General features: G+C 44.9%; 1 protein-coding gene across 1 annotated transcript in view; it reads right to left on the bottom strand.

Annotated features, from left to right (window-relative positions):
• Positions 1-20,032: 20,032 nt before the first annotated feature.
• Positions 20,033-27,768, bottom strand: part of LOC144699562 (transient receptor potential cation channel subfamily V member 6-like) — a 57,042-nt gene continuing 49,306 nt past the window's right edge. The window contains exons 14-15 of the mRNA XM_078570603.1: positions 23,448-23,554; positions 20,033-20,846 (exon numbers count right to left, since the gene is read on the bottom strand). Coding sequence (XP_078426729.1) covers positions 20,606-20,846; positions 23,448-23,554 — 348 coding nt within the window. The 3' untranslated portion in view covers positions 20,033-20,605. The remainder of the gene's footprint in view (positions 20,847-23,447; positions 23,555-27,768) is intronic.

Genomic DNA, 27,768 nt, shown 5'->3' with positions numbered 1-27,768 from the left:
CAGCAGTGCTCTCCCAGGTCCTGCAAAAAGTCTTGGGCCTCCCCAGCACTCGTCTACCTCCGATTCCCAAATATTCCCATTTCAGGAAGCAACTACACACACACCCCCACCCATACCCCCGTCCCCAATCCTTGAATGCATCTGCAAGACACTTCCGCCCCCAATTGATATCCAATCATGGTGGCATCTCTTCTGATCACCTCCAGACCCTTCCCCCTTCTAATTGCCAGAGACAGCCACTCTCTTTGCCTGGACTACAACCCTGTGACTAGCTTCAACCTTTGGCCTACAGGCTGGTGTCCATTGTATAGTAGGTAATTGGTAATTAGCCATAGTACACAAGGGACCATAAGCATCTCTCTATTTGATAGAGAGAGAGAGAGAGAGACTATAGATTATATATAGCATGAGGTGCACCACTCTTCAAGTGTGGGATAAGGTGAGTTAGTTCTCCATGAACTACATATAGTAGGTATGGTTTGGAGAAATAACCATGATTGGAACAGATTCCCCATTTACAGGTTGCTTGCACAATGGGATGCAGTTGTGCCTTTGTTTATGAGGTGAGGTACAATATGGAGGGCAGCACTACCCCACACTATAGAAGATGGATAGCCTGCAGCTGCCTCAGTGCACCAGGGCTGGGAAGGGCTGACTTGAGGCACCTGTTCTGGAGCAATGAGGCACCGCGCTCCCCAGCTGCCAAGGACTTTGTTTCAGACTTAAACTATCATCTTCTGGATTGTTATGACTTTTTTAATATTAAATGGCTGTCCATTGAACTGAGACGTTAGTGAATTGGTTGCAATCTCCTTTGTAATGAGGCGGCACAGACTGTACCTACTTGGCTGAGATTTTATCAAACTATAAATGAAAGGTCCTTTTTATTTATTCACTCACAGAATGTGGGCTTTGCTGGCTGGGCCAGCATTTGTTGCCCATCCCTAATTGCCCTTGAGAAGGTGGTGGTGAGTCAGTCTTGAACATCTGCAGTCCATGTGGTGTAGGTACACCCACAGTGCTGTTTGGGAGGGAGTTCCAGGATTTTGACCCAGCGACAGTGAAGGAATGGCAATATAGTTCCAAATCAGGATGATAAATGGCTTGAAAAGGAACTTGCAGGGGGTGGTGCTCCCATGTGTCTGCTGCCCTTATCCTTCTAGACGGTAGAGGTCGAAGGTTCTGTTGAAGGAGGCTGGATGAGTCGCTGCAGTGCATTTTGTAGATGGTGTACACTGCAGCCACTGTGTGTCAGTGGTGGGGAGAATGAATGTTTAAGGTGGTGGATAGGTTGGAAATTGAGTGGGCTGCTTTGCCATAGATGGTGTTGAGCTTCTTGAGGTTTGTTGGTGCTGCACTGTGACTTGTAGATGGTGGACAGGCTCTGGGGAATCAGGAGATGAGTTGCTCCCTGCATAATTCCCAGCCCCTGACCTGCTCTTGTAGCCACATATTTACATGGTTAATCCAGTTCACTTTCTGGTCAATGGACGTTAATAGTGGGAGATTCAGTGATGGTAATTCCATTGATTGTCAAGGAAAATTGGTGATGGTAATGCCATTGAATGTCAAGGAGAGATGGCTAGATTCTCTCTTGTTGGAGATGGTCATTACCTGGCACTTGTGTCACGCAAATGTTGCTTGGTGCTAATCAGCCTAAGCCTGAATGTTGTCCAGGTCTTGCTGCGTATGAATACAGACTGCTTCAGTGTCTGAGGAGTCACGAATGGTGCTGAGCATTGTGCAAATATTTCACTGGCTTTTCTTTCTTAACACAGATCATGAATGATGCTGGATGTAACCAAAAGTCTTTACGTTAAAATGAAACAATAGAAGCACAATTTTAAAACGCAGGGTCTTATTAAACATAAACACCAGGTTATGGCTCATGTCAGGCTGATAACCACGAAACACAGTTTTCAGAGTAAGTCGTGCCTGGAACCTAAGCTATTCCAAGCCCCCAGAGCTCATCACCCCTTAAAACAATTGGCGGTGTTAGTGAGGGAATTATTTTTTTCCTCTTTTCTTCCCTGCTCTCCAAAAGGGACTAACTCATGCTGGTTGCTCAGATGCTGGTCCCTCACCCAACTGGCATGTGGAGGCACAGTTTAAAAATAAATGGTTTCCCATTTAAGGTGGAGATGAGGAGGAATTTCTTCTCTCAGAGGATGGTTAGTCTATGGAATCCTCTTCCCCTGAGTGCAGTGGAAGCTGGGTCATTCAGCATATTCAAGGCTGAGTTAGACAGATTTTTGATCTACAAGAGAGTCAAGAGTTATGGTGAGCACGCAGAAAAGTGGAGTTGAGGCCACAATCAGATCAGCCATGATCTTATTGAAAAGCGGAGCAGGCTCGATGGGCTGAATGGCCTCCTCCTGCTCCTATTTCTTATGATCGTGCGTAGGCCTAGTCTTGGAGTCAACCCCTGTTTATTTCATATAATAATGGCCTGAAGGTTGATTGTAATTTACATAACTTTATAATGGACAATACACTCAGAGAATAAACATGTTTCCTGGCACCTAGGATCTTTAGTCAAATGCCACACTACTGATGTACAGGGACTTCTATCTGCATTTCAGAAAGATAACAACTGTTTCCTTGATCACTACATTTATACAACATAAACTTGCACTTATATAACCTTAATGTCTCAAGACACTTCTCAAGAGCCTTAGCAAATTAATTTTGACACTGAGCCACATAAGGAGATATTAGGATAGGTGACCAAATGCTTGGTCAATTAGGTCAGTTTAAAGGACCATCTTAAAGGATGAGCGAGGAATGGAGAGGTTTAGGAAGGGAATTCTAAAGCTTAGGACATAGCCTGCTGGTGGTATAGCTGCCGATGATGCAGCAACGAAAATCCAGGATGCGCAAGAGGCCAGAAATGGAGGAGCGCAGAGATCCCAGAGGGTTACAGGGCTGGAGGACATTATGGAAATAGAGAGGGCAAAGGCACGGGGGGACTTGAAAACAAGGAAGAGAATTTTAGAATTGAGGTAGTGCCAATGGGGAGACAATGTAGGTCAGCAAACACTGGGGTGATAGGTGAATAGCACTTGGTGCAAGTTAGATTACATGCAACAGTCTTTTGAATGAGCTCAAGTTTAAGGCGTGGCAAGGTGGAAGGCTGGCCTGGAGGAAATAGTCATGTCTGGAACTACAAAGGCAAATGGATGAGATTTTAGTAGGTGAGGTAGGGGCGGTAATAGACAATGTTAAGGAAGTGGAAATAGATGATCTTAGTGATGGAGAGGACATGGGCTCAGAAGCTCAGCTCAGGTCTGTAAATTTTTTGTGGACAGTATGGCTGAGCTTGGGAACTCACCATGTTGAAGGAGCCATAGTGACAAGCCTGTCTCTCTCCTTGAGGCAGTTTATTCCCCTTTTTAGTGAGTAAAAAACGCAACTCTCTCAGTCAAGGATTGCTACTGCTCAGGCCTGTCGCTTGACAATGAAAGACTTTTTTTATTTTATTCTTTCATGGGTGTCACTGACAAGGCCAGCATTTGTTTCCCATCCTTAAATGCAGAAAGTCATGCAGAAAGCAAGGAAATCATGCTAAACCTTTATAAACACTGGTTAGACCTTAGCTGGTGTTTGTGTTCAATTCTGGGTACCACACTTTAGAAAAGATGTCAAAGCCTTCATGAGGCTGCAGAAGAGATTCACTGGAATGGGGATAGATGATGGTGTAGTGGTCATGTTACTGGATTAGTATTCCAAAGGGCCATGTTATGGCTCTGAGCTCATGGGTTCAATTCCCCACATAGCAGCTGCTAGAATTGCAAGCTATTCTCAGTAATGGTAACCCTGAAACTATCATTGTCATAAAAACCCATATGCCCTTTAGGGAGGGAAATCTGCTATCCTTACCTGGTCTGGCCTACATATGACTCCAGACCCACCAGCAATGTGGTTGACTCCTAACTGCCCTTGGACATGACCTTGTAAACCACTCAAATCAAGGGCCATCAGGGATGGGCAACAAATGCTGGCTTTGCTAGGGATGCCCACATCTAATAAAATAAAAAATGTTCCTGAGGATGAGGGATTTCAGTCCTGTGGAAAAGCTGGAGTTCTTCCCCTTAGCGAAGATGTGATTTGATAGAAGTGTTCAAAATCATGAACAATTTTTATAGAATAAATAAAGAAAACCTATTTCCAGTGGCAGACACAGATTTAAGGTGATTAGCAAAAGAAGCAGAGACGACATGAGGGAACATTTTTTTTATGCAGCAAGTTCTTGTGATGTGAAATGGACAGTCTGAAAGGGTGATGGAAGCAGATTCAATAGTAACATTTAAAAGAGAATTTGATAAGCGCTGGAAGGGAAACAAACATTTACAGGGATACCCGGAAAGAGCAGAAGGGTGGGGCTAATGGAATAGATTTACCAAAGAGCAGACATAGACACAATGGGCCAAATGGCCTCCTTCTGTGCTGTATCAGTCTAGGATCCTAAGACACGGGATCAGAAGCTCAGCAATAGGACGCTAATGTTGCAAAATGTCCGACTCAACCGGAGAATATGGCCGATGGGGGGGGGGGGGGGATGTTGTTGTTGATAAGGTACAGCATTTACGATGACAGGGTAGAAGGGGTTGTGGTTGAAGATCATGACTGGCTGGAGACTATGGAATGAATCACTGCAGTTTTACTGTCCCCATTCCTGGGGTGTGCCTTCTCTGCAGAACTGGAAAATTCGCACTTAAGTATCTGAATTCCATCAATGGTAGCTCAAAATATTTAAATGAAAGGTTTAACAGCCCAATTAGAGAATAAGGGTGGAATTTTCCCATCCCACCCGCGGCAGCTTTCGTGGAGGGTGGGAGCGGAGAATCCAATAGCAGACAAAAAGTCAGAAATCCACTGGCATAAAAACAGCTTGCAATTCTCCCGATGGTGGGTTTATGGTGGGTCGGTGAACGCCATTTGCATTCATTACCATCTCATGAATGCTCATTAAAACAGCTGCTCACCTTCCAATCTTCCATCACACCAGCGGGAAATTACTTCGGCCTGTTTGAAAAGGGGTGGAGTGCACAAATTGGACCTCAGTTCACTGGTAACTTCGAAGTGAGTACAACATACTTAGCCCACCTGCCATAGTGCTGTGTCGGTCTTGTTGTGATGAACACCACGCCGCTAGGGCTGTAGGGTTGGTCTGCTCCTGCTTTTTGCCTACATTGTCCCGAGGAACATCACTGTGCTGTGGTATTCATGCAGGCCTCCACTTTCAGAAACTAGCACTTCAGCCAAGAGTGGGCTGTGAGGCAAGGGCAGGGTTGATGAACACAATGTGGGCAATGGGGAAGGAAGGCTGTGGAATGGCATTGAGGGGGAAGCGTGAACACGAGGGGGGTAATGAGAAGGGAAGGCTATGGAATGGCATTGAAGGGAAGGGCGAACATGAGGGGGCCTTTCTGGGGTTACCCTCTAACTTCTTGCTGCCGCCGGAGTGAGCAGAAGTCTGCTTAGAAAGAAAGGAGGAAGACCTCCTTGCGGTGAAAGCCACTGAAAGCCAATGGCTTCATTAGCGCTGTTAAAGGGCAACTCAGAACTCAGTGGCTTCACATCACAGTCACTGCATCTCAAGAGTAACACATAGGAATGTAGAATTTAGGAATGGGCGGCAATAGTGAGGGAGACACAGCTGTATCATATCCGGCCTTCCATCAATGAAGGCCTGTCACCTGTTCACCAGGTGTGACACTCCTAACGAGCCAAAGGACATCCACTCACATCAAACACATGGGAGCACCACCCCCTGGAAGTTCCCCTCCAATTCACTCACCATCCTGACTTGGAAATATATCGTCGTTCCTTCACTGTCACTGGGTCAAAATCCTGGAACTCCCTCCCTAACAGCACCGTGGGTGTATCTACACCACATGGACTGCAGCGGTTCAAGAAGGCAGCTCACCACATTCTCAAGGGCAACTAGGAATGGGCAATCAGTGCTCGACTAGCCAGCGATGCCCACATCCCATAAATGAATGAAAAATAAACAAAAAAACTGGTCGGTCATTAATATGCCACATCAGAGGTTAGAGTATAGAGCTAGGTTGGGTCACTCATCTCAGTCAAACTTTAGCATCCCACACAGATCTCAAGATGTTACATATCTGTGATGTCATCTGTGTGTGCTAGTGTCTCAGGAACAAGGTGGCATCAGCCACCATGTAAGTAGGGCAGGAAAAACTATGGATCCTTACAGTGTCCACACGTTTCATCTTCTGAGCTTCACTTTCTTGCCCCTCAAATTATTAATTTCTTCAATGTTTCCTTTCAGAGAGAAGGCAAAAGCACATTTGGATCCAGGGCTCAATGCAGCCTTTGTCAGGGTCCTAATGCAATGGAGGAGATAAAGGAGGGAGAGGCAACTCCAGGTGCAGCTCCAGCAGGAGGGACATGGTCAAGTGGAGCCACAGCATGAACAGGAGGATCAGAAGGAGAGACCCAAACAATGTGGGTGACTTGCCAGACCATCCAAGAGTCTCCTATTTACAAATGAGTGACAGGCAGTGCTGTGCACATCTACGCTTGTCCCGAGCTCTGGTACATCACATATGCCACATTCTTTATGAAGACCTGACACCATGTGGAGTTGGAGCATGTCCCCTGCCAGTGGCTTTGAAGGTGACCATAGCGCTAAATTTCTTTGCCTCTGGTTTTTTCAAAGGATCAACAAGGAAACCTGTGCAGCATCTCTCAGACCACAACACATCGATGCATAAAGGAGGTCACAGATGCCCTTTACAGGAATGCCCATCATTATGTTAGGTTTGCTCTGGACAAGGATAGCCAGGCTGCAAGATTCACCGGCTTCACCGCCATCTCAGGCTTCCCAAGAGTGCAGAGTGCCATAGACTGTACCCATGTGGCTATACAAGCTCTGTGGCAGCAGGCCCTAATGTTTATAAATCGCAAGGGCTATCATTCCATCAACGTACAACTGGTGTGTGATCACCGGAAGCATATACTGCATATTTGTGCATGGTACCCTGCGAGTTGCCATGATTCCTACATCCTGAATGAATCCCAGGTGCCTGAGATTTTCAAGGGGCCATTACGTCTGCAGGGATGGCTGCTTGGGGATAAGGGGCACCCACTGAAACGCTGATGACACCAGTGCATTACCCTCAGAATCCACACACTCCCTTGTAGAGCAGATCATAGGGCTTCTGATGATGCACTTCAGATGCTTGCATCACTCAGATGGCTCACTACAATACACGCCTGACTGGGTTTCCCCCATCATCACAGTGTGTTGCACCCTGCACAATCTGGTAATGCAAAGAGGTGAACCCCTGCCAGAGAATGAACTGGAGGAGGATGAGAACTCATCGGAGGATGAAGATCCAGAGCCCCAGGATCCTCAGGAGGTTGCTGAGGATCAGTATGAGTGCGATCACGCTATGGAGGAAGGAAGGCGTGGGAGATGTGCCTGTGATACGTTAATTGCTGACAGGTTCCAGGAAGAGTAAAGTCAAGTGAGGGAATATGGCTACATCTCTCCTAGCCCTCAATGCCATCTTCTTTCAACTCAGGGGTGTCCACCCACTTGCAGCGAGAATGAGTTCTGCATGCACACTTGCACACTCTGGTCTCATAAATCATGATTCACATAACCATCAATGTATTCACAAAAGTGCAATTTGTTTACATGTATAGCACACCCGAGACCCAAAAGTGACACCAATTTTTCTTTCAATTTTTCTTTTCTTTCAACTTTCCTAACTCTACCGCTACGCTTGGATGCAGCCCCGACATCTGCAGCAGAGGTGGAGGCAGCCTGCTGACTGCTAATTCCAGATGTCTGTGATGACCTTGGTGGACATCCTCTGGTGGCCCGCGGCCTGGAGGGCCCTGGCCTGATAAGAATTACCTACTCAGGGGCAGAAGCGCCCTCTGTGGCCTGAGAAGCTGGAGTGGATGGAGTCACAGGAAGAGGGGGCTGTGAACAGCTGTGTACTCTTGGAGTGTCCTGAGAGAAGGCCCTGGGGTGTCCAGTTGACGCCCAGGCTCCCTGTGGGTGCCCGAGGGCCCCACCCTGACTCCTGCAGTACATGGTGCAGCAGGAGGGAGGTCAAGGTGCCTCGCCCCAATGTTGCCTACATCTTGATGGTGCTTATCAGGATGTGTGGCCATGGAGTGCAGGGCTGAACACAAATCCGGCAAGACCTGGTGGACCAAGGTCTCCATGGTGGTCGCCAGCCTTCCCATGGTGACCTTGAGACACTTGCATGTCAGAGATATGACATAAGACAGAATGTGGATGGACTTCTCCAACGTTCGCTCTAGTCTGCTAGTGACTGTCATTGCACCTCCAGCATAGATTTGGCGGCCACTTCCAGAGGCTCATCACCTGACTCTGACTGAGCAGATGGCTGGTCCCCAGCTGCCCTCCAAGTGCCGGAGACCTGGGCTGTCCTTGCCTCCAACTGCAGCAGGAACATGTCAGTGAGGTGTTCCCAGAAGGTGAGCCTGAGCCTAATCTACAGCTGTGCTCCATCAACGTATGTGTCTCTGAGCTGTTGGAGGATACGTGTGAGCGCTTTGACAGTTCTTCCAGAGCTTCCACTTCGGACGTGGTCTGGGGGCTCGCACTGTTGTTCGACTGGCTTGGGGGCCTCAATCTGTAAGTGCCTAGAAAATAGAAAATAGAGTTTCAGTTAATGAGCATGAGCTGTGTAGGACTGTATGTGACTCACTGTGATTGTCAGGATTTGATGAAGTGATGGAGCTGTGATCTGTACTGGATTGGTGGGAGAGGCTGATCTCCCTTTCCCCACTGGAGCGATCCCTGTCCTCCCCAGCCAGCTTGGCTGCAGCCTCCTCAAACTCAGAGAGGACAATGATTTCGGCTGTCCCTCCCCCGGTCTGAAATCTCTCGTGCCTATTGTGCGCCAGCTTGGCCTGTATGAAGAAGAAAGAAAGGCATGTGATGAGAAGGGATGGAGCAGAGGTTGGGTGAGATGCACGTGCCCTGTGTGTGGTGAGCACCCCCCCTAGAAGGGCCAGAGGATAGAGTGTGCACAACGTGACAGATGGGATGGTGGTGATGTGAAAGTCTCGGTGAGAGAATGATTGTGTGAGATCCCTGAAGGAAGTAGCCGTTTGAATGCGTGATGTCATGACGAGAGTTTGATATTCACCGACAATCACCAAGATATTCACCAAGGCTCCTTAGGCAGCACCTTCCAAACCAACAACCATTACCACCTAGCAGGACAAGGGCAGCAGATAGATGGGAACACCACCACCTGAAAGTTCCCCTCCAAGTCACTCACCATCCTGACTTGGAAATATATTGTCGTTCTTTCACTGTCACTGGGTCAAAATCCTGGAACTCCCTTCCTAACAGCATTGTGGGTGTACCTATACCACATGGACTGCAGCGGTTCAAGAAGGCAGCTCACCACCACCTTCTCAAGGGCAATTAGGGATGGGCAATAAATTCTGGCCCAGCCAGCGAAGCCCACATCCCGCTAACGAATAAAAAAAAAAGTTGGAGGGAGTTGAAGGAGGACTTACCCTGGTGGAGCAGATGAGATCACTCATCCTCTTCCTGCACTGAAAGATATTTCGGGCATGGCTGCCAGCCACACTGACCTGCTCTGCGATGGCCTTCCAGGCCGGAGAGGTGAGGCTGCTGTGCTTCCTGTGCCATCCCTGGGATACAGGACTTGCCTATATGCCTGCGCTCCTCTGCTCAAGGACTGCAGGGCCTGGTGGATGAAGTGAGTTGCTGCCTTCTTCCTAAGGCTCTTGGCCTTCTTCTCCTGGCTGTAAGTGTCCGGAAGACGGGTGGGCTGGAAAGAGTGAGGTGATGTGTGTTGGACTGGCCTTTAAACATGGCGCCTGGACCCTCGGCCCCTCCAGCTGATGGTGGTGAGGTGAATCAGCTCCCGACCTGCCAGGTGAATCAGTCCGATACTCGCCTGTGCGTAATTAATGACCCTCCGAGCGCGGAATCGGGCGCAAGTTCCCACCATTCCGGCAGGCAGGGTGAGCGCCGCCAAAACCACCTACCACCGCACTTAGTCCCTTTAATGGAAAATTCCGCCCTAAGTGTGATGTTGACATATTTCTGTCAGCAATGATGCTTGTCTGAATACAGACTTGACAAGCAATGAACCAACAGCAGTGTGGTAGATGTATAATGGTTTATGTTACTGAGCTATGAGCGTGTAAAATTGATAGATAACAGAAGACCACTAGCTCATCAAGCCTGCCCCTCACCATGATGGACAGAGCATTATAACTAGGCACTCCTTCCCTTACCCTGCAGCCATGTCATCTCCTAAGAAAGACAAAAATAAAACAGTGAAAAATTCCAGGGCTAGTAAGGGCAAAATTACTCTGGAGTATTCCTCTCTGAACCCCCTGACTATTAATCTAGAAGCCTCAACAAATAATCCAGAAAACTTGAGTTCAAATCTTTGGGAATTTGAACTCAGTTGGAAAAAAACAGAAAATAAAAAGTTGATGTCAGGAAATGCGACCATAAAGCTGTCAGATTGTTATTAATTAATCCATTTGGTTCACTAATGTCAGTTACCCAGTCGGATCTATGTGTGACTCCAGTCCCACATCAACATGGTTGACTCTTAACTGTTCTCTGAAGTGGCCTAGCAAGCCACTCAGTTATATCACATAGAAGAGGGCACCATTGCCAAGGTCTACAAGGCATGGATAATAAACGCTGCCATTGACAAAAACACCCACATCCCGAGAATTATATTTTTTAACTAATTGAGCACTCGATGGAATTAATAGCAATACACCAAACCTTCATGGTTGAATCTTACTTAATGGAAGTATTTTCCGAAAGGATGTTTGCATGTTCATGCCATGTAACATGATAAATGTCATCCTACACCTGGGCTTTTGAATGTTCCTTTTTTGAGCTTCAGAACGTACAAAACTGAACGTTACCAACCATGTGAATATCCAGTCTGGTTTCCCCTTTACCTAGGTGGACAATGAGGCAAACTGGGAATGCCAGGCAGGGTGTTGAGGGAACCATAAACATTGCAATACATTGAGGGAATGATGTCCAGTGGAGTAATTGGAAGGCCATACACTATCAAAGATGATAGTCTTTAGTCCACTTGATTATTCAAGGGGCTGATAACTGTGCTGCACAACAAAACCTATTGGCCTAGGCAACATTCCAGCTGTAGTGGTGAAACTTATGCTCCAGAGCTAGCCATGCCTTCTATCTAAGCTGTGCCAGTTCAGCTACAATATTGCTATCTACCTGACAATATGGTATGTTCTGTTCACAAAACACAGGCCAAATACCACTTCCAATGATCAGCAAACCGATGTAAGGAGTCATCAATAAAAGCTCATGTTATAGGAGGTAACATATTGGCATGGATAGAAGATTGGGTAACTAACAGAAATCAGAGAGTAGGCATAAATGGGTCTTTTTTGGTAGGCAAGATGTAACGAGTGGTGTGCCATAGGGATCAGTGCTGGGCCCTCAACTTTTCACAATTTACATAAATGACTTGGATGAAGGGACCAAAGGTATAGTTGCTAAATTTACTGATGATACAAGGATAGGTAGGAAAGTAAGTTGTGAAGAGGACATAAGGAGGCTACAAGGCGATATAGATAGGTTAAGTGAGTGGGCAAAGATCTGACAAATGGAGTATTATGTGGGAAAATGTGGAATTGTCCATTTTGGCAAGAAGAATAAAAAGAAGCTTATTATTTAAATGGTGAGAAATTGCAGAGCTCTGAGATTCAGAGGGATCTGGGTGTCCTGGTGCATGAATTACAAAAGGCTAGTATGCAGGTACAGCAAGTAATTAGGAAAGCTAATAGAATGTTGTTTTTTATTGTGAGGGGAATTGAATATTAAAGTAGGGATGTTATGCTTCAGTTGTACAGGACACTGGTGAGACCACACCTGGAGTACTGTGTACAGTATTGGTCCCTTTATTGAAGGAAGGATGTAAATGCATTAGCAGCAGTTCAAAGAAGGTTTACTAAATTAATACCAGGACTGGGCAGGTTGTCGTATGAGGAAAGATTGGACAGGTTAGGCTTGTATCCGCTGGAGTTTAGAAGAGTAAGAGGCAACTTGATTGGAACACATAGGATCCTGAGGGGTCCTGACAGGGTGGATGTGGAGAGAACGTTTCCTCTTGTGGGAGAGTCTAGAACTAGGGGTAAAAATAAGGGGGTCTCCCATTTAAGACAGAGATGAGAATAATTTTTTTCTCTTAGAGGGTCGTGAGTCTTTGGAACTCCCTTCCTCAAAAGGTGGTGGAAGCAGGGTCTACGAATGTTTTCAAGGCAGAGGTAGATAGATTCTTGGTAAATAATGGGGTGAAAGATTACCGGGGCTAAGCGACATATCCCCCACTCTACAATTACCACCAAGCCAGGGGATCAACTCGGGTTCAATGAAGAGTGCAGGAGGGCATGCTAGGAGCAGCACCAGGCATACCTAAAAATGAGTGTCAACTTGGTGAAGCTATAACACAGGGCTACTTGCGTGCCAAATAGCATAAGCAGCAAGTGATAGACAGGGCTAAGCGATCCCACAACTAACAGATCAGATCTAAGATAAAAGCAAAATACTGCGATAGATCTAAGCTCTGCTGTCCTGCCATATGTAGTCACGAATGATGGTGGACAATTAAACAACTCAGTGGAGGAGGAGGCTCAAAAAATATCCCCATCCTCAATGATGGAGGAGCCCAGCACATTAGTGCAAAAGATAAGGCTGAAGCATTTGCTACAATCTTCAGCCAGATGTGCCGAGTGGATGATACATCTCGGCCTTCTCCAGAGGTCCCCAGCATCACAGATGCCGGTCTTCAGCCAATTCGATTCACTCCACTTGATATCAAGAAATGGCTGAAGGCATTGGATACTGCAAAGGCTATGGGCCCTGACAATATTCCGGCAATAGTACTGAAGACTTGTGCTCCAGAACTTGCCGCGCTCCTAGCCAAGCTGTTCCAGTGAAGTTACAATACTGGCATCTAACTGGCTATGTGGAAAATTGCCCAGGTATGTCCTGTACAAAAAAGCAGGACAAATCAAACCTGGCCAATTACTGCCCCATCAGTCTACTCTCGATCATCAGTAAAATAATGGATGGGATCATCAAAGGCACTATCAAGCAGAATTTGCTTAGCAATAACCTGCTCACTGACATCGAGTTTGGGTTCTGCCAGGGCCACTCAGCTCTGACTTCATTACAGCCTTGGTTCAAACATGAACAAAAGAGCTGAACTCCCGAGGTGAGATGAGAGTGACTGCCCTTGACATCAAGGCAGAATTTGACCGAGTGTGGCATCAAGGAGCCTGAACAAAACTGGAGTCAATGGGAATCAGGGGGAAAATTCTCCCCAGGCTGAAGTCATACCTAGCACAAAAGAAGATGGTTGTTGGAGGTCAGTCATCTCAGCTCCAGAACACCACTGCAGGAGTTCCTCAAGGTGGTGTCCTCGGCCCAAACATCTTCAGCTGCTTCATCAATGACCTTCCTTCCATCATAAGGTCAGAATGGGGGTGTTCGCTGATGATTGCGCAACGTTCAGCACCATTCGTGACTCCTCAGACACAGAAGCAGTCTATGTCCAAATGCAGCAAGACCTGGACAATATCCAGGCTTGGGCTGACAAGTGGCAAGTAACATTCGCGCTGCACAAGTGTCGGGTAATGACCATCTCCAACAAGAGAGAATCCAACCATTGCCCCTTTGTGTTCAATGGCATTACCATCACTGAATCCCCCACTATCAACATCCTAAGGGTTACCATTGACCAGAAACTGAACTGGATTAGCCATATAAATACAGTGGCTACAAGAGCTGGTCAGAGGCTAGGAATAGTGCAACGAGTAACCTGTCTCCTGACTCCCCAAAGCCTATCCACCATCTACAAGGCACAAATCAGGAGTGTGATGGAATACTCCCCACTTGCCTGGATGAGTACAGCTCCCACAACACTCAAAAAGCTTGACACTGCCTAGGGCAAAGCAGCCAGCTTGATTGGCACCACATCCACAAACATTCACTCCCTCACCACCGACGCACAGTAACAGCAGTGTGTACCATCTATAAGATGCACTGCAGGAATTCACTAAGGCTCCTTCGACAGCACCTTCCAAACCCACGACCACTACCATCTAGAAGGACAAGGGCAGCAGATAGATGGAAACACCACCACCTAGAAGTTCCCCTCCAAGTCACTCACCATCCTGACTTGGAAATATATCGCCGTTCCCTCACCGTCACTGGGTCAAAATCCTGGAACTCCTTTCCTAAACACACCACATGGACTTCAGGGGTTCAAGAAGGCAGCTCACCACCATCTTCTAAAGGGCAACTAGGGATGGGCAATAAATGCTGGCCCAGCCAGCGAAGCCCACATCCCATGAATGATTAAAAAGATAATAATAATTTGGCAGGATGTGATTAATGATTTCCTCTCAGGATCTGTACTAAGGCCTGTAAGTGGACAAAATTGTGATAGATGGAGTTCAATGCTGGGAAGAAACATAGATCAGTGGATTTTCAAAATGGTGACAAGATGGGAATTGTTGAGCCGCAGAGAGATTTAAGGGTCCATATATATAAATCAGTAAAAGCTTATCGACGGCTACAAAAATATTTAAAGAGGTTAATCAAATGTTTGTTTTTATCACAAAGTAGGAGGAATACAAATGGGTAGAAGTTGTATGAAACTTTGATGAGACCTCATTTAGGGTACTGTGTTCAGTTCTGAGCACTACACCTCAGGAAGGATAGACTGGCTTTGGAGGCACTGCAGTGCAGATTCAGCAAATTATACTGAGGGAAAAAGGTTTAAATTATTAAGACTGGTTACGTAGGCTAGCCTTGTATTGTCTTGAGTATGGTACATTAAAGAGTGATCTAACTGAGGTGTGTATGATGATTAAAGCATTTGGTTGGGCAGATAGAAAGAAACCATTAGGCGTGACCTTAAAATTAGAGTGAGACTGCTCAGGGGTGATGTCAAGAAACACTTCTTCACATAAAAAAGGTAGTGGAAATCTGAAACTGTTTTCCCAAAAGGTTGTTGATGTTAGAAGTCAATTAGAAGTTTTTGTAAGTTGGTGCTTGTATACAGGGAATAGGTTATTTCAGCTGTGCTGGACAAACATCAGCTCCTAAGATTCCCAAGCAATGAGTTCTTGATCTCAGCTTCTTCTTCAGAGCAAGTCTGCAAACTTAAGTTCTGTGGCTAAAGGCCTTTTTTTTCACAAATATCAATTTGTTACTGGCATCCAAGTAAGGTCCAGTTTTCCCTCCACTAAGGAGCTACTACCACCAACACAGAGCGAGAGGCGATCTAAACTAGGCACCATGAGCTTACCATTTACAGAGTCTCCCCTCAACTGTCTTTGCTTATTATTCCTGTGCTAAATCTCACTATAGCCACCATAAGGGTTAAATGCAGTAAAGATATTACATCATTTTAGGCATGAGTGAATGAGAACAAGTCTTATCTACAATCTGATCTCAACCAGCTCCAAGCTATTATCACTTGTTGCACTATAAGAATTTCAACCATCTGCACGTGAAACGAATCAAGATTGAAACTCTGCCATAATCCCCTCAGGCAATTTGTTTTTTACAGGTTTACAACGATCCACAATCTATGGGCCAGAGATGGATCTGACAAGGGTGTACATTCTAATGACAATCTCTGTTCAGAATGTGATCAATCCCTGAAAAAACAGGAACCCCTTGGAAGTGTTTAACATGTTTCCCTTCATAGAGGAAGATGGGGACAATCTGTTAAGAACAAAGATAAATTACTCTGAGCCTCAACTCAAGTCCTATGAGGATAAGGAGTTTCAATCAATTACTTCCATTAGTTTATAGTCTAATCCTACTTATTCAACAATTATAACTACTTCTGAATCCAGGGTTATCCTTTGCTTGCCAGGTCCCTGAATAATGCTTCTACATGGTATGTGGTCAATAGAGTGTTATCTGAATTCACGGCCTTTTCCATTGACCAATAAAGGTAAAGAAAAATTTAAAAAGAAAGGATTTCGCAACCTCAGGGCATCTCAAAGTGCTTTACAGCTGATAAGGCACCTTTATATGTTATTTGTTGGATGTTATATATAGGAAAAGCAGCATACAAATTGTGCACAGCAAGCTCCCAAAAATTGAAATGAGGTAATGTCCCGTTAATTTGTTTTAATGATGTTATATTGGGCAAGACACTAGGAGAACTTGCCTGCTCCTTTTAGTGCCATGAGGTATTTCACTTCTGTCTGAGAGGGCAGACAGGGACTCAGTGTAACATTTCATCTGAAAGGTGACACCTCTGACAGTGCAGCACAGCCTTAGTACTGCACGGAAGAATCAGCCTAGATTGTGTGCTCATTAAGTGGACTGGGGGTTGAAATCAGCAACCTTCTATGTTACAGACAAGTGTGCTATGCACAAAACCATGGCGAACACAATGATAGTTATAGATGTACACTATGATATGGGATCATGAATCGGCTTGGTAACCTTTTCTAACCTTTCTTTTCATAGCTGTTGAAATGTCATGGAAAAACAATGTGTTAAGATGCCAGGCTATCCCTGTATATTTCACACCATGGGCCAGCATGTGCAAGTGTGGGAAGCAGCCTACCTTGTGACTCACACAAGAACCTATTTTTCTCTCCTGACAGCTTGCATATTTGTGATGGTACAATTCCCACTTGATCAATATACAGCCTGACAATACACCAGCTGAGTCACCAGAGCTTCTCAGAGATGATGTTTGTCATAGTTCACTGGGTAGCACTCAGCTCTGAATCAAAGGTCATGAAGCTGAGTCCCACTTTGGAAACTTATGCACAAAATTTAAGCTGACATATAGTGCACTACTGAGAGAGTGCTGTACTATCGGTGTTGCTGTCTTTTTGATGAGATGTTAAACCAAGACCTTTTCTGTCCTAAACAGAAAATGCTGGAAAACCTCAGCAGGTCTAACAGCACCTGTGGAGAGAAAGACAGAGTTAACATTTTGAGTCCGTATGACTCTTCTTCAGAGCGGACTCGAAACATTAACTCTGTTTCTCTCTCCACAGATGCTGTTAGACCTGCTGAGTTTTTCCAGCATTTTCTGTTTTTGTTTCAGATTTCCAGCATCCACAGTATTTTGCTTTTACCCTTTCTGTCCTTTCAGGTAAAAATGTAGATTTAAAAAGTCACATGTGGACAATATTTATCCCTCAATCAACATCACTACAACAGGATAATCGGGCATTATCACATATCTGTTTGTGGGACATTGTTCTGTGCAAATTGGCTGCTGGGTTTCCAAAATTGCAAAAGTGGCTGCACCTCAAAAGTACTTGATTGTAAAGCACTTTGAGATTTCCAGGGTTGTGAGAGGCGTTATGTAAATATAAATCTCTCATTTTCTCATTGGCAGTGAGTTTATTTTGATCCACATTAATCAATTTGCTTTTAGGGACACCTGGAGGATTGTATATAACAACCAGCACCACAGTCATAATAACAATGCACAGAAAAGCATATCTCTGATGGCCCGGTGGAAAAATTCGCTATCAAGAGCAAGCTGTAACGGAAAACACATTAGGAAGGACTCAGATTCAATCTCCAGATAGCACTTGATTAACTTAATGCTGTGGGGCTGGAGGCTGCAATTGAACTCAGGGCCCCTGAGCCTGGGAACCCATTGTTGATCATGACCGTTGGAATACACATGTACTACACAGGGATGTCATGCAAAGACAGGATCTGGATTGGCAATGAGACTCTCTATGACAAAATAACCTGCTGACACTTAACAGGATAGCGTGCTCACAGCCATTGATTGTGTTACATAACTTAGTTAATCCAGGAGTCTGGACTAAGAGCCTAGAGATGTGAGTTCAAATCCTACCGTAGAACAAATTTGGATTTTTTCTAAAGTTGGCATCAATAATGGTGACCATGAAGCTACTGGATTGTCCTAAAACAACTAATCTGCTTCACTAATGTCCTTTTGGGAAGGAAATCTTTTGTTCTTACTCTGTTTGGCCTATATGTGACTCCAGACTGACAGCAGCATCGTTGACTCTGAAATGGCCTAGCGAGCCACTCAGTTGTATTCAACAAGGTGGCTCACCATCATCTCCTCAAGGGCAACTAAGATAGGCAATAAATGCTGGTCTTCCCTGTGATGCCCAAATCCCATGAATAAAGAAAAAAAATCTCAGCTCCCAAATCAAGGGCAACTCAGTGTGAAGTCGGAGTGGTGACATACCTCTCTCTTTGGATGAGGTAGTGGTGAATATGGGAGTTGGGAGGTGTCTGTGTGTGAAGTAGGGGGCAATGGTGAAGTGGCTGTGTGTGAGGTGGGAGGAGAGTGAAAGATCTGGGTGCGAAATGTCTGTGTGAAGTAAAGCATGTGGGGTTAAGCAGATAAAACAGATCATCTGGCCATTGCAGTTTGTGGGACCATGCTGTGTGCATATTGGCTGCCATGTTCCCTACTTTACAACAGTGGCTACACTTCAGGAGTACTTCATTGTATGAATCTAATTCCTTTTTTTTAAACAAGCTTCATGAACTAGGAGGGTTGGAGCTGAGGTGCCTCTGTGAAAAGCAGAGTAACTGTTCAGTTGGCCTTGGGGGAAGTGATGTTTTGGCTGGTCTGTTGAGTAGAAGTGTTTTGACATACTCCACGGTTCAAGAAGTAAGATTTAAATCTAACCTCAAGCAATGGAAATCTCCCTAACAGCATGGGGGAACACAGATGGCAAGCAACCTTTGATTCAAGCATCAGTTTTATTTCACCAGGTGTGCAACAAAACAGCAACATGCAGCATTACAAATGATCGAACATCATTTCATTCTCAAGATCCCGTTCACATCAAACTCCTGCACTTGACAAAATCAGTGGCAATTGTACTAAGTTATGATGAGATGTTTCCAACACAGGGAGCAAGATCAAATGAGTAACTGTAGGAATGCAGGCCTGAACACATTCAATTCAGATAAGGTGTGTAATATGGGTTTTGTGGGAATGGAGGGGGGTGGTTGAGGGGAGGCTGGAATTACAGTGAGAAAAAAGCAAAGAGCAAAGACGGAGATTAGTTTCAACAGAAATGTTTCAGGAAGGAGTACATTCCACAGTTTAAGAAATGAGATGCTACACTCCCTGCAGAATGCCTTACCACACATGCATAATGAGGCAGACGATAACATCATTTAAAAGGGCATTAGATAAGTATTTGAAAAGGAAGAGTATAAGAGGCATAGGAAAGAGCAAGGAACCCAAGAAGCAGAACAGAATCTGTAGTCCACCTTGTGGGTCAGAAAAACAATCCTCCCTCAAAAATCTACCCCTCAAATCTCTTCCTCAAATGTTCCCACTTTATCAGTCCCCTTAATCCTGCTTCATAGAATCTTAAAATGGTTATAGCACAGAAGGAGGCCATTCACTCCATCATGTGGTACAAGCCGTCCAAAAGAATATTGCACCTATTGCCACTTCCCAGCCTTTACTCGTACCCCTGCAAGTTTTTCCTTTTCAGGTAACAATCCGATTGCCTTTAGAAAGACACGATTGATTCTGCCTCCACCACACTCTCAGGCATTGCATTCCAAATCCTGACGATTTGCTGTGTAAGAACAATTTTGTTCATGTCACCGGTTTGCCATTCACCTTAAATCAGTGTCCTCTGGTTCTTGAGCCTTCCACCAATGGGAACAGTTTCTCCCTAGCTACTCTGTCCAGACTCCCTAATGATTTTGAATACCTTTGTGATTTCACACATTCACCACTCTCTAGTTAAACCTAAACTACAGTAGTTAAATCTTCCATGCACTGTTCTTCCAAGTTTGAGCCTTGGAGAGCTAGCACTACCATGGATGCTAAGGGCTGTATGGCTTCCTTTTGGAGTTGCTAAGATGCTCATAAACAAAGGCACAAATCTGAATAGAGATTTATTAGATTACATATACGTAGATTTAAATGTCACATCAGTAGGTAGAAGTTTCAAATTCAAGCTGTTCATTAGGCAGACATCTTGCACACACAGACAGTAATGCCATTGGTCTGAGGAATTCTGTATTCTCTCTCTGCACCGAACAATCCTCAATCACTCCCAGATATACGTTATCCTATCTATAAACCATCTGAAGGCCACCAATAGATTCCAGCCTGTAACTCATTCTGGGTTATCCAATATCTTATACGTCACCATCTGAACCCCTCGATTAGAACCCAACCAATAATTTACTCCTAGGTATCAATTATAAAGCATTTGAACCCCTCCCGATCAAACGTAAGATTCTCATAGTTTTCAGAGAAGGAGAAGGATACTTAGTAAATATAGTGAAGTTCAGCAACATTTGCTGAAAGGGGAACTTTAGAAAGTCCCCACCATCAACTTTTCACCAAACCATATTGTCTGAGCAAAGTATCAAAGCACCAATGATCCTTGCCACCTCAAAACCTTTAGTTTTATATATGATAGGCTCCTTTCCCCCATGTAAAGTTCCCTACACGTGAAAGGAGAATGGACAGATGCTCCACAGCAGAGAAGCCCCAATGACAGTTGACACAGAGTCTCTCAGAGTTTACAGATAACACTCGGCTTCTTTAGCCTCACTGGTTGCTTCATCAGAAAAGTGAACCCTGGATCTGTGCCGGAGAATGTGCAGCTCTATGCTGGAGGTCTGCTCAGCTTCATTCCCAAAGGGGGATGGTTGGTCGTTTTGCCCTTTCTCAGCTTTGTTCCCAGATTCCCGATGTTCTTCCGCCTTTGCATGCTTGGGACTGCTGCAGCTCTTCACATTGCTATCGATCGTGTCCTCCACCCTGTGAGACCAAAATAGAAAGGTCACACGATTGACAACTCACATTAGCATCTCAAACATCTCAAGGTCTTTTACAGAGGACAAATAGAAAGTGGGTGATGAGTCTTTGTGAGAAAGTTGAGGAGGAGGCCTGAAAGACTGGTCGACAAGTTGTGCTTGAGGATTACCTGTTGATGTTTGTGGGACCTTGCAGTATAGGATGCAATCCTGGTGCCGGAATCGTGAGACCCAAGGTATCCCCCAATATTGGGCCTCATTTCCATTGGGACTGCAAGCTGCACAGAGTTTCTGGCGAAGCATAATTGAGGATCAGGCTGCCAAGACACTAGCAGGGGCCCTTAGGTAAGTGAGAACATCAGGAAGGGTGGGTGACTGAAAGGAGATGGGTTGGGATGCAGTAGGGAGGGGTTGATGATGAGATAGAGCTGGAGATAGGAGGGTAGCTAATCAGTGGCAGGAGAGGTGGCAAATAGTGGTGAGGTGTGCTATAAAGAACAAAGAACAAAGAAAAGTACAGCACAGGGACAGGCCCTTTGGCCCTCCAAACCTGCGCCGATCATATTGCCTGTCAAACTAAAACATTTTGCACTTCCGGGGTCCGTATCCCCCTATTCCCATCCTATTCATGTATTTGTCAAGCTGCCTCTTAAACACCACTATCGTACCTGCTTCCACCACCTCCTCTGGCAGCGAATTCCAGACACTCGCTACCCTCTGCATAAAAAACTTGCCCTGCACATCTCCTCTAAAGTTTTCTCTTCTCACCTTAAATCTATGTCCCCTAGTAATTGACTCTTCCACTCTGGGAAAAAGCCTCTGACCATGCCACTCATAATTTTGTAAACTTCTATCAAGTCGCCCCTCAATCTCCGTCGCTCTAGTGAGAACAATCCGAGTTTCTCCAACCTCTCCTCAGAGCTAATAACCTCCTGACCAGGCAGAATTCTGGTAAACCTCCTCTGCACCCTCTCCAATGCCTCCATATCCTTCTGGTAATGTGGTGACCAGAATTGCACTGAATATTCCAAGTGTGGCCTAACCAAGGTTCTATACAGCTGCAGCATGACTTCCCAGCTTTTATACTCAATACCCCTGGCGATGAAGGCAAGCATGCCATATACCTTCCTGACTACCTTTCCACCTGTGTTGCTACTTTCAGTGACTTGTGGACCTGTACACCCAGATCCCTCTGCCCGTTGATGCACTTAAGGGTTCTGCCATTTACTGTATAATTCCTACCTGTATTAGGCCTTCCAAAATGCATTACCTCACATTTGTCAGGATTAAACTCCATCTGCCATTTCTCCGCCCAAGTCTCCAACCGATCTATATCCCGTTGTATCCTTTGACAATCCTCTTCACTATCTGCAACTCCTCCAACCTTAGTGTCGTCTGCAAACTTACTAATTAGCCCAGTTACATTTTCCTCCAAATCATTGCGGCAAGGAGAGGGATAATTAGGAAGAATGGGAAATTAACATACTTGGCATGGCACAGGGGGGAAGGGAGGAGATGTAGTGGTGGATGAGACATGGTAGGGGATGGGGATCGGCCTGATTGTTTTCATGTCGGCTCTGAAGGAGAATTCCTGCGCTTGGTTCCTCCAAGGACAATACACTGCCCCCACCAACCCCACACGCGCAACAACCCCTACCCCCACCCCCCACCAACCCCATCCCCCAACGCCCACCCACCCCCCCGCACCACACCCCACCAATCCCACCTCCCCGCACCACACCCCACCAACCCCACCCCCCCAACACCCATCCACCCCCCAGCACCACACCCCACCAACACCCACCCCACCCCACCAACACCCACCCCCCCAACACCCACCCACCCCCCCGCACCACACCCCACCAACCCCACCCCACCCCATCCCACCAACACCCACCTACCCCACCCCCCACCCTACCAACACCTCCCCCCACTCAACACCCATCCTACCCACTGTTCGACTGCATGTAGGCCTGGTTTTCCTGAGTGCAGTCAATGTTGTCAGCTGCAGAGCAAACCAATGTTACAGTGAGGACCTCAAAAAGGTGCTAAGCTCCTTATTTTCATATGAAAAGGGCCGACACATGTTTCAGTTGTCGACACTGCACGCTGATTTTTTGGCTATAACCAAGCTGGTGGGAAGTGCACTTCCAGCTCATAATGTGCATCTGCTTCCTGCCCTCCTTATTGGAGGGTTAGGAGCCTATAGGCAAATATTTTTTCACTCTTTAACAGTTCAATGCCTCACTTACAGTTCGTGGCTAGTTGGTAAATTGCTGGCAACAGGATTCAATAAGTACCCTGTGCCAGGAACAGGCAAGAGGGGAGTTTAGCACAAAATATAGACAAAGTTTGCATTCATTTGTTTCCCTACTTGTTTTTCCCTCCAAATTCCAGTGCAGATATTGTAAAACAGGAGGTAGTTTCCCAACCCCATACAGCCTTGTCCACCAACGGTGCATTATTTTTGAATCTTTATGATTTGAATATCATGCACAACTCATGCCCAAATTCCTAGTTGCCTGGTGCAAAATGAGAAGGGAATCCCTCTCGGATATTTCTTTTTCCTCGATCTATGCTGTTGGAATAGCTTCTGAGCTCTCACCAGATATACCAGTTGTTGTCAAGTCCAAGCTTCACCCCACAGATACCAGCACGAGACCAGAAATATCTTGGGAGCCACCGCTCCAGATGAATCATTGATGATGTAATCTGTTGTCGGGAAGAAATAAACTTTATTACTTGACTGGCTGAACAGAGCACTTTGGGACATCCCGACATCAAGGTGTATACAAATGCAAGTTCTTTGCTTTCCTTCAATACGCCCATGATATCCCACAATGCACTGTTTGTGTCAGCTGTGGATCAGTGGTAGCACTCTCACTCCGAGTCAGAGTGTTGCGAGTCCTTCCAGGGGCCGGGAGCGATATAAAGGATTGCAAAGAAAGTCAAAAAGGATATTAAAAGCTGAAAAAGGAATACAAAAAGAAACTTGCAAAGGATTAACACAAAATCTTTTTACAGTTAATTATATCAGAAGATAAAGGATAGTCAAGGGAAATGTGGGCCCTTTAAAAACAGATCGTGGCAATATATTACAAATGAAAGAAGGAATGGCAGACTTGTTGAATAATTACTTTGTGTTCACCTTTGCAACAGAGGAAGAGGACAACGTACCTGACATTACAGAGAAATGGATAATTAATCAAAGACTGGAACTTAATGAAATTAGCCTAAGCATAAGAACAGCTTTAGAAAAAAATGCCTCTAAATACCAACAAAACCCAGGTCCTGATGGTTTCCACTTCAGCATTTAGATGAAGAAATTGCAGATGCTTTAGCCATAATTTTTCAAAGTTCTTGTTTCAGAAATTACCCCTTTAAATTGGAAAATTACAACTGTAGCTTCATTATTCGAGAAAGGTGAGAGAGAGAAACCAGGAAATTATAAAACTGACAGCTTAAAACCTATTGTGGGGAAGCTATTTGACTCTATAAGAACAGGGTGACTGAGTACTTTGAGAAATCTGAGCTGATTGGTGACAGCCAATATAGATTTGTTAAGAGAAGATCATGTCTAATGAATGCTAATTTAACTATTTCCTCAAAAAAATTCAAGTAGTGAACAGGGGAATGTCTATAGATTTAGTTTATATGAACTCCCAAAAGGCCACTTGATAAGTTTTCACATAAGAAACAGTGAGCCAAAATTAAAACTGATGGAACTGAAGGTAAATTTCTGATCTGGTTAGGATATTCTTTCTCTGGTAGTCCCTCAAACCTTTGGCTCAGGCAGTACTGGTGTGATCTATTCCAACATTGGAATAGAGATTCTTCTTTGGTTAAGGTCTTTGGGATCCTTTTGGCTTCTATCTCACCATGATGACATTTATCTAAGCTGTCTGATTTTGATGATCACATTCCTTTCTTCCATCTCTTGGAGCTCTCTTTCAAACTTTCCCTTTAGTTCCTTTGGTACTTTAAAATTATTCATTCACGGGATATGGGCTTCACTGGCTGGGCCAGCATTTATTGCCCATCCCTAGTTGCGCTTGAGAAGATGGAAGTGAGCTGCCTTCTTGACAACTGAGTGGTCATTTCAGAGGGCATTTAAGAGTCAAACACATTGCTACTTGTCTGGAATCATGTGTAGGCCAAGTAAGGATGACAGATTTCCTTCCCTAAAGGGTAATAGTGAACCAGATGGGTTTTTACAACAATAGATTTGTGGTCATCATTAGACTTTTAATTCCAGATTTTTATCGAATTCAAAGTCCACCATCTGCTATAGCGGGATTCAAACCCGGGTCCTCAGAGCATTACCTTGGGGCTCTGGAATATTAGTCCAGCGACAATACCACTACGCCATTGCCTCCCGGGGGGCTGCATGGGGGATGAATCACCGGTTTCATTGTTGGATCAATAGTGATGTAATGCTCAAAATCTTCAAATCATCCAACTGTCTCATCAAAACAATCTGTGTACAATTGTACCAGATCTTCCTTGCTTCTGATTGGACAGCATCTTTCAATAGCTATACTACCTTCAACCCTCAGTGGTTTACGGACATTATCTGCAGCTCTTCAAAACTGCTTAACCCCAGGATAGCAGGACCATCTGTTTCAGCAATATAGAACACAGAGTTAACATTTTTTCCTTTGGGTGTCCCTCCGATTTGGGTTGTTCCTAGCTGTCGAATCTCAGTTACCCCATAAGCCATTAGCATGATGTTGCTCAGTTTTTGTGCACCTTTCCTTAGGTACCCATTTGCTTTTAAATTTTCAGGAAAGATCCAGTCTCGTCTGAATGGGATGGTGTTACGCTGTGCTCCGGTATCAAGCCTCATCTTCAGATTTATGGTTGTGGGCTTATTTCTTACCCTTTTCCTGATTTGAATGATTGTGTGAATTTATTTTCTTTGGGAACTGGTGCATCCAGCCATTTCATGCAGTTGTATGGTTCCTATGCCTATAGTGTTCTCAACCTCACTATCATCTTCCAGGGTATGGATGTTTTAGTTCTTTATCCTTCTCATTCGTCCTGCTGCTCTGTCTCTGATAACTCATTTACCATTTGCTTTCTTTGTTCTGCATTTCTTTTCCCAGTGATTGGGCTTTCCACAATCTCTGCAGTTTGATCCATATGCGAGATATTTCCATATGCCTGTGAACTCATGTGATCATCAACAGCTCCTGCACGTCTATACCTCTGTCCAGTGTGCATTCTTTTGTTGCTGTTTCACTGCATCAATCCTGCTGCCTTTCTCTTGACTTAACTGAAAGCTAGCAGTTTGGGTCGTCAGTGTCTTCATCACAGAATCAGAGAAACACAGAATCACAGAATTGTTACAGTGTAGAAGGAGGCCATTCAGCCCATCATGTCTGTACCGGCTCCAAGCATTTTAACTTAGTGCCAATCTCCTGCCTGTTCCCCATAACCCTGCACATTGTTTCTATTTAGTTAATCATCCAATGCCATCTTGAATGCCTCAATTGAACTTGCCTCCACCACAGTTCCAGGCAGTGGATTCCAACCCTAACTACTCGCTGTGTGAAAAAGATTTTTCTCAACTCGCATTTGCTTCTTTTGCAAAACACATTAAAACTGTGTCCTCTGGTTCTCAATCTGTTTACAAGTGGGGACAGTTTCTCCCTATCCACGCTTTCCTGGCCCTTCATTATTTTGAAAACTTCTATCAAGTCTCCTCTCAGCCTTCTCCTCTCCAAGGAAAACAGTCCCAACTTCTCCAATATTTCCTCATAACTAAAGTGTCTCATCCCTGGAACCATTCTCGTAAATCTCTTTTGCACTCCCTCCAATGTGTTTACACCCTTCCTCTAGTGTGGCGCCCAGAACTATCCACAATGCTCCATCTGAAGTCTAACCTGTGTCTTATATAAGTTCATCATAACCCCCCTGCTCTTGTACTCTATGCCCCTATTAATGAAGCCTAGAATACTGTATGCTTTAGAAACAGCTCTCCCTACCTGTTCTGCCACATTTAATGACTTATGTACATATACACCCAGGTCTCTCTGCTCCTTCACACCCTTTAGAATAGTATCCTTTCTTTTATACTGTCTCTCCATGTTCTTTGTACCAAAGTGTATCACCTTACACTTCTCCACATTGAACTTCATCTGTCAACTATCTGCGCACTCCACCAATATGTTGATGTCCTTTTGAAGTTTTACACTGACCTCACAATTTACAATTCTCCCAAGTTTTGTGTCACCCGCAAACTTTGAAATTGTCCCCTGCACACTAAGATCTAGATCATTTACATAGATCAGGAAAAGCAAGGGTCCCAATTCCGACCCCTGGGGAACTCCACTACAAACCTTCTTCCTGCTTGAAAAATACCCATTAACTATTACTCTCTGTTTCCTATCCCTCAGCCAATTTTGTATCCATATTGCTACTGCCCCTTTTATTCCATGACCAATAACTTTCCTCACAAGTCTGTTGTGTGGCACTGTATCGAATGCCTTTTGGAAGTCCATATACACCACATCGATGGTCTTGCCCTCATCAACCATCTCTGTTACCTCTTCGAAAAACTCCAGCAAGTTAATTAGACACGAGTTTCCTTTAACAAATCCATGCTGACTCTTCAGAATCAATCCAAATTTTTCTATGTGGCTATTAATTCTATCCCAAATAAATGTTTCTAGAAGTTTCCCTGCCACTGAAGTTAAACTGACCGGTCTGTAATTGCAGGGCAGATCTTTACAACCTTTCTTGAACAAGGGTGCAATGTTTGCAATTCTCCAGTCCTCCAGCACCTCCCCAAAATTCAGGGAACATTGAAATATTATTGCCAATGCCTCTGCAATTTCCACTCTCACTTCTTTCAATATTCTCGAACGCATCTCATCCAGTCCCAGTGCCTTATCAATTTTAAGTACCGACAGCATATCCAATAT

The sequence above is a fragment of the Cetorhinus maximus genome, chromosome 24 (genome assembly GCF_964194155.1).
Source record: "Cetorhinus maximus chromosome 24, sCetMax3.hap1.1, whole genome shotgun sequence".
NCBI lineage: Eukaryota > Metazoa > Chordata > Chondrichthyes > Lamniformes > Cetorhinidae > Cetorhinus > Cetorhinus maximus.
The sequence above is the reverse complement of the archived record's forward strand: the minus strand, read 5'-3'. Positions and strand labels throughout refer to the sequence as shown.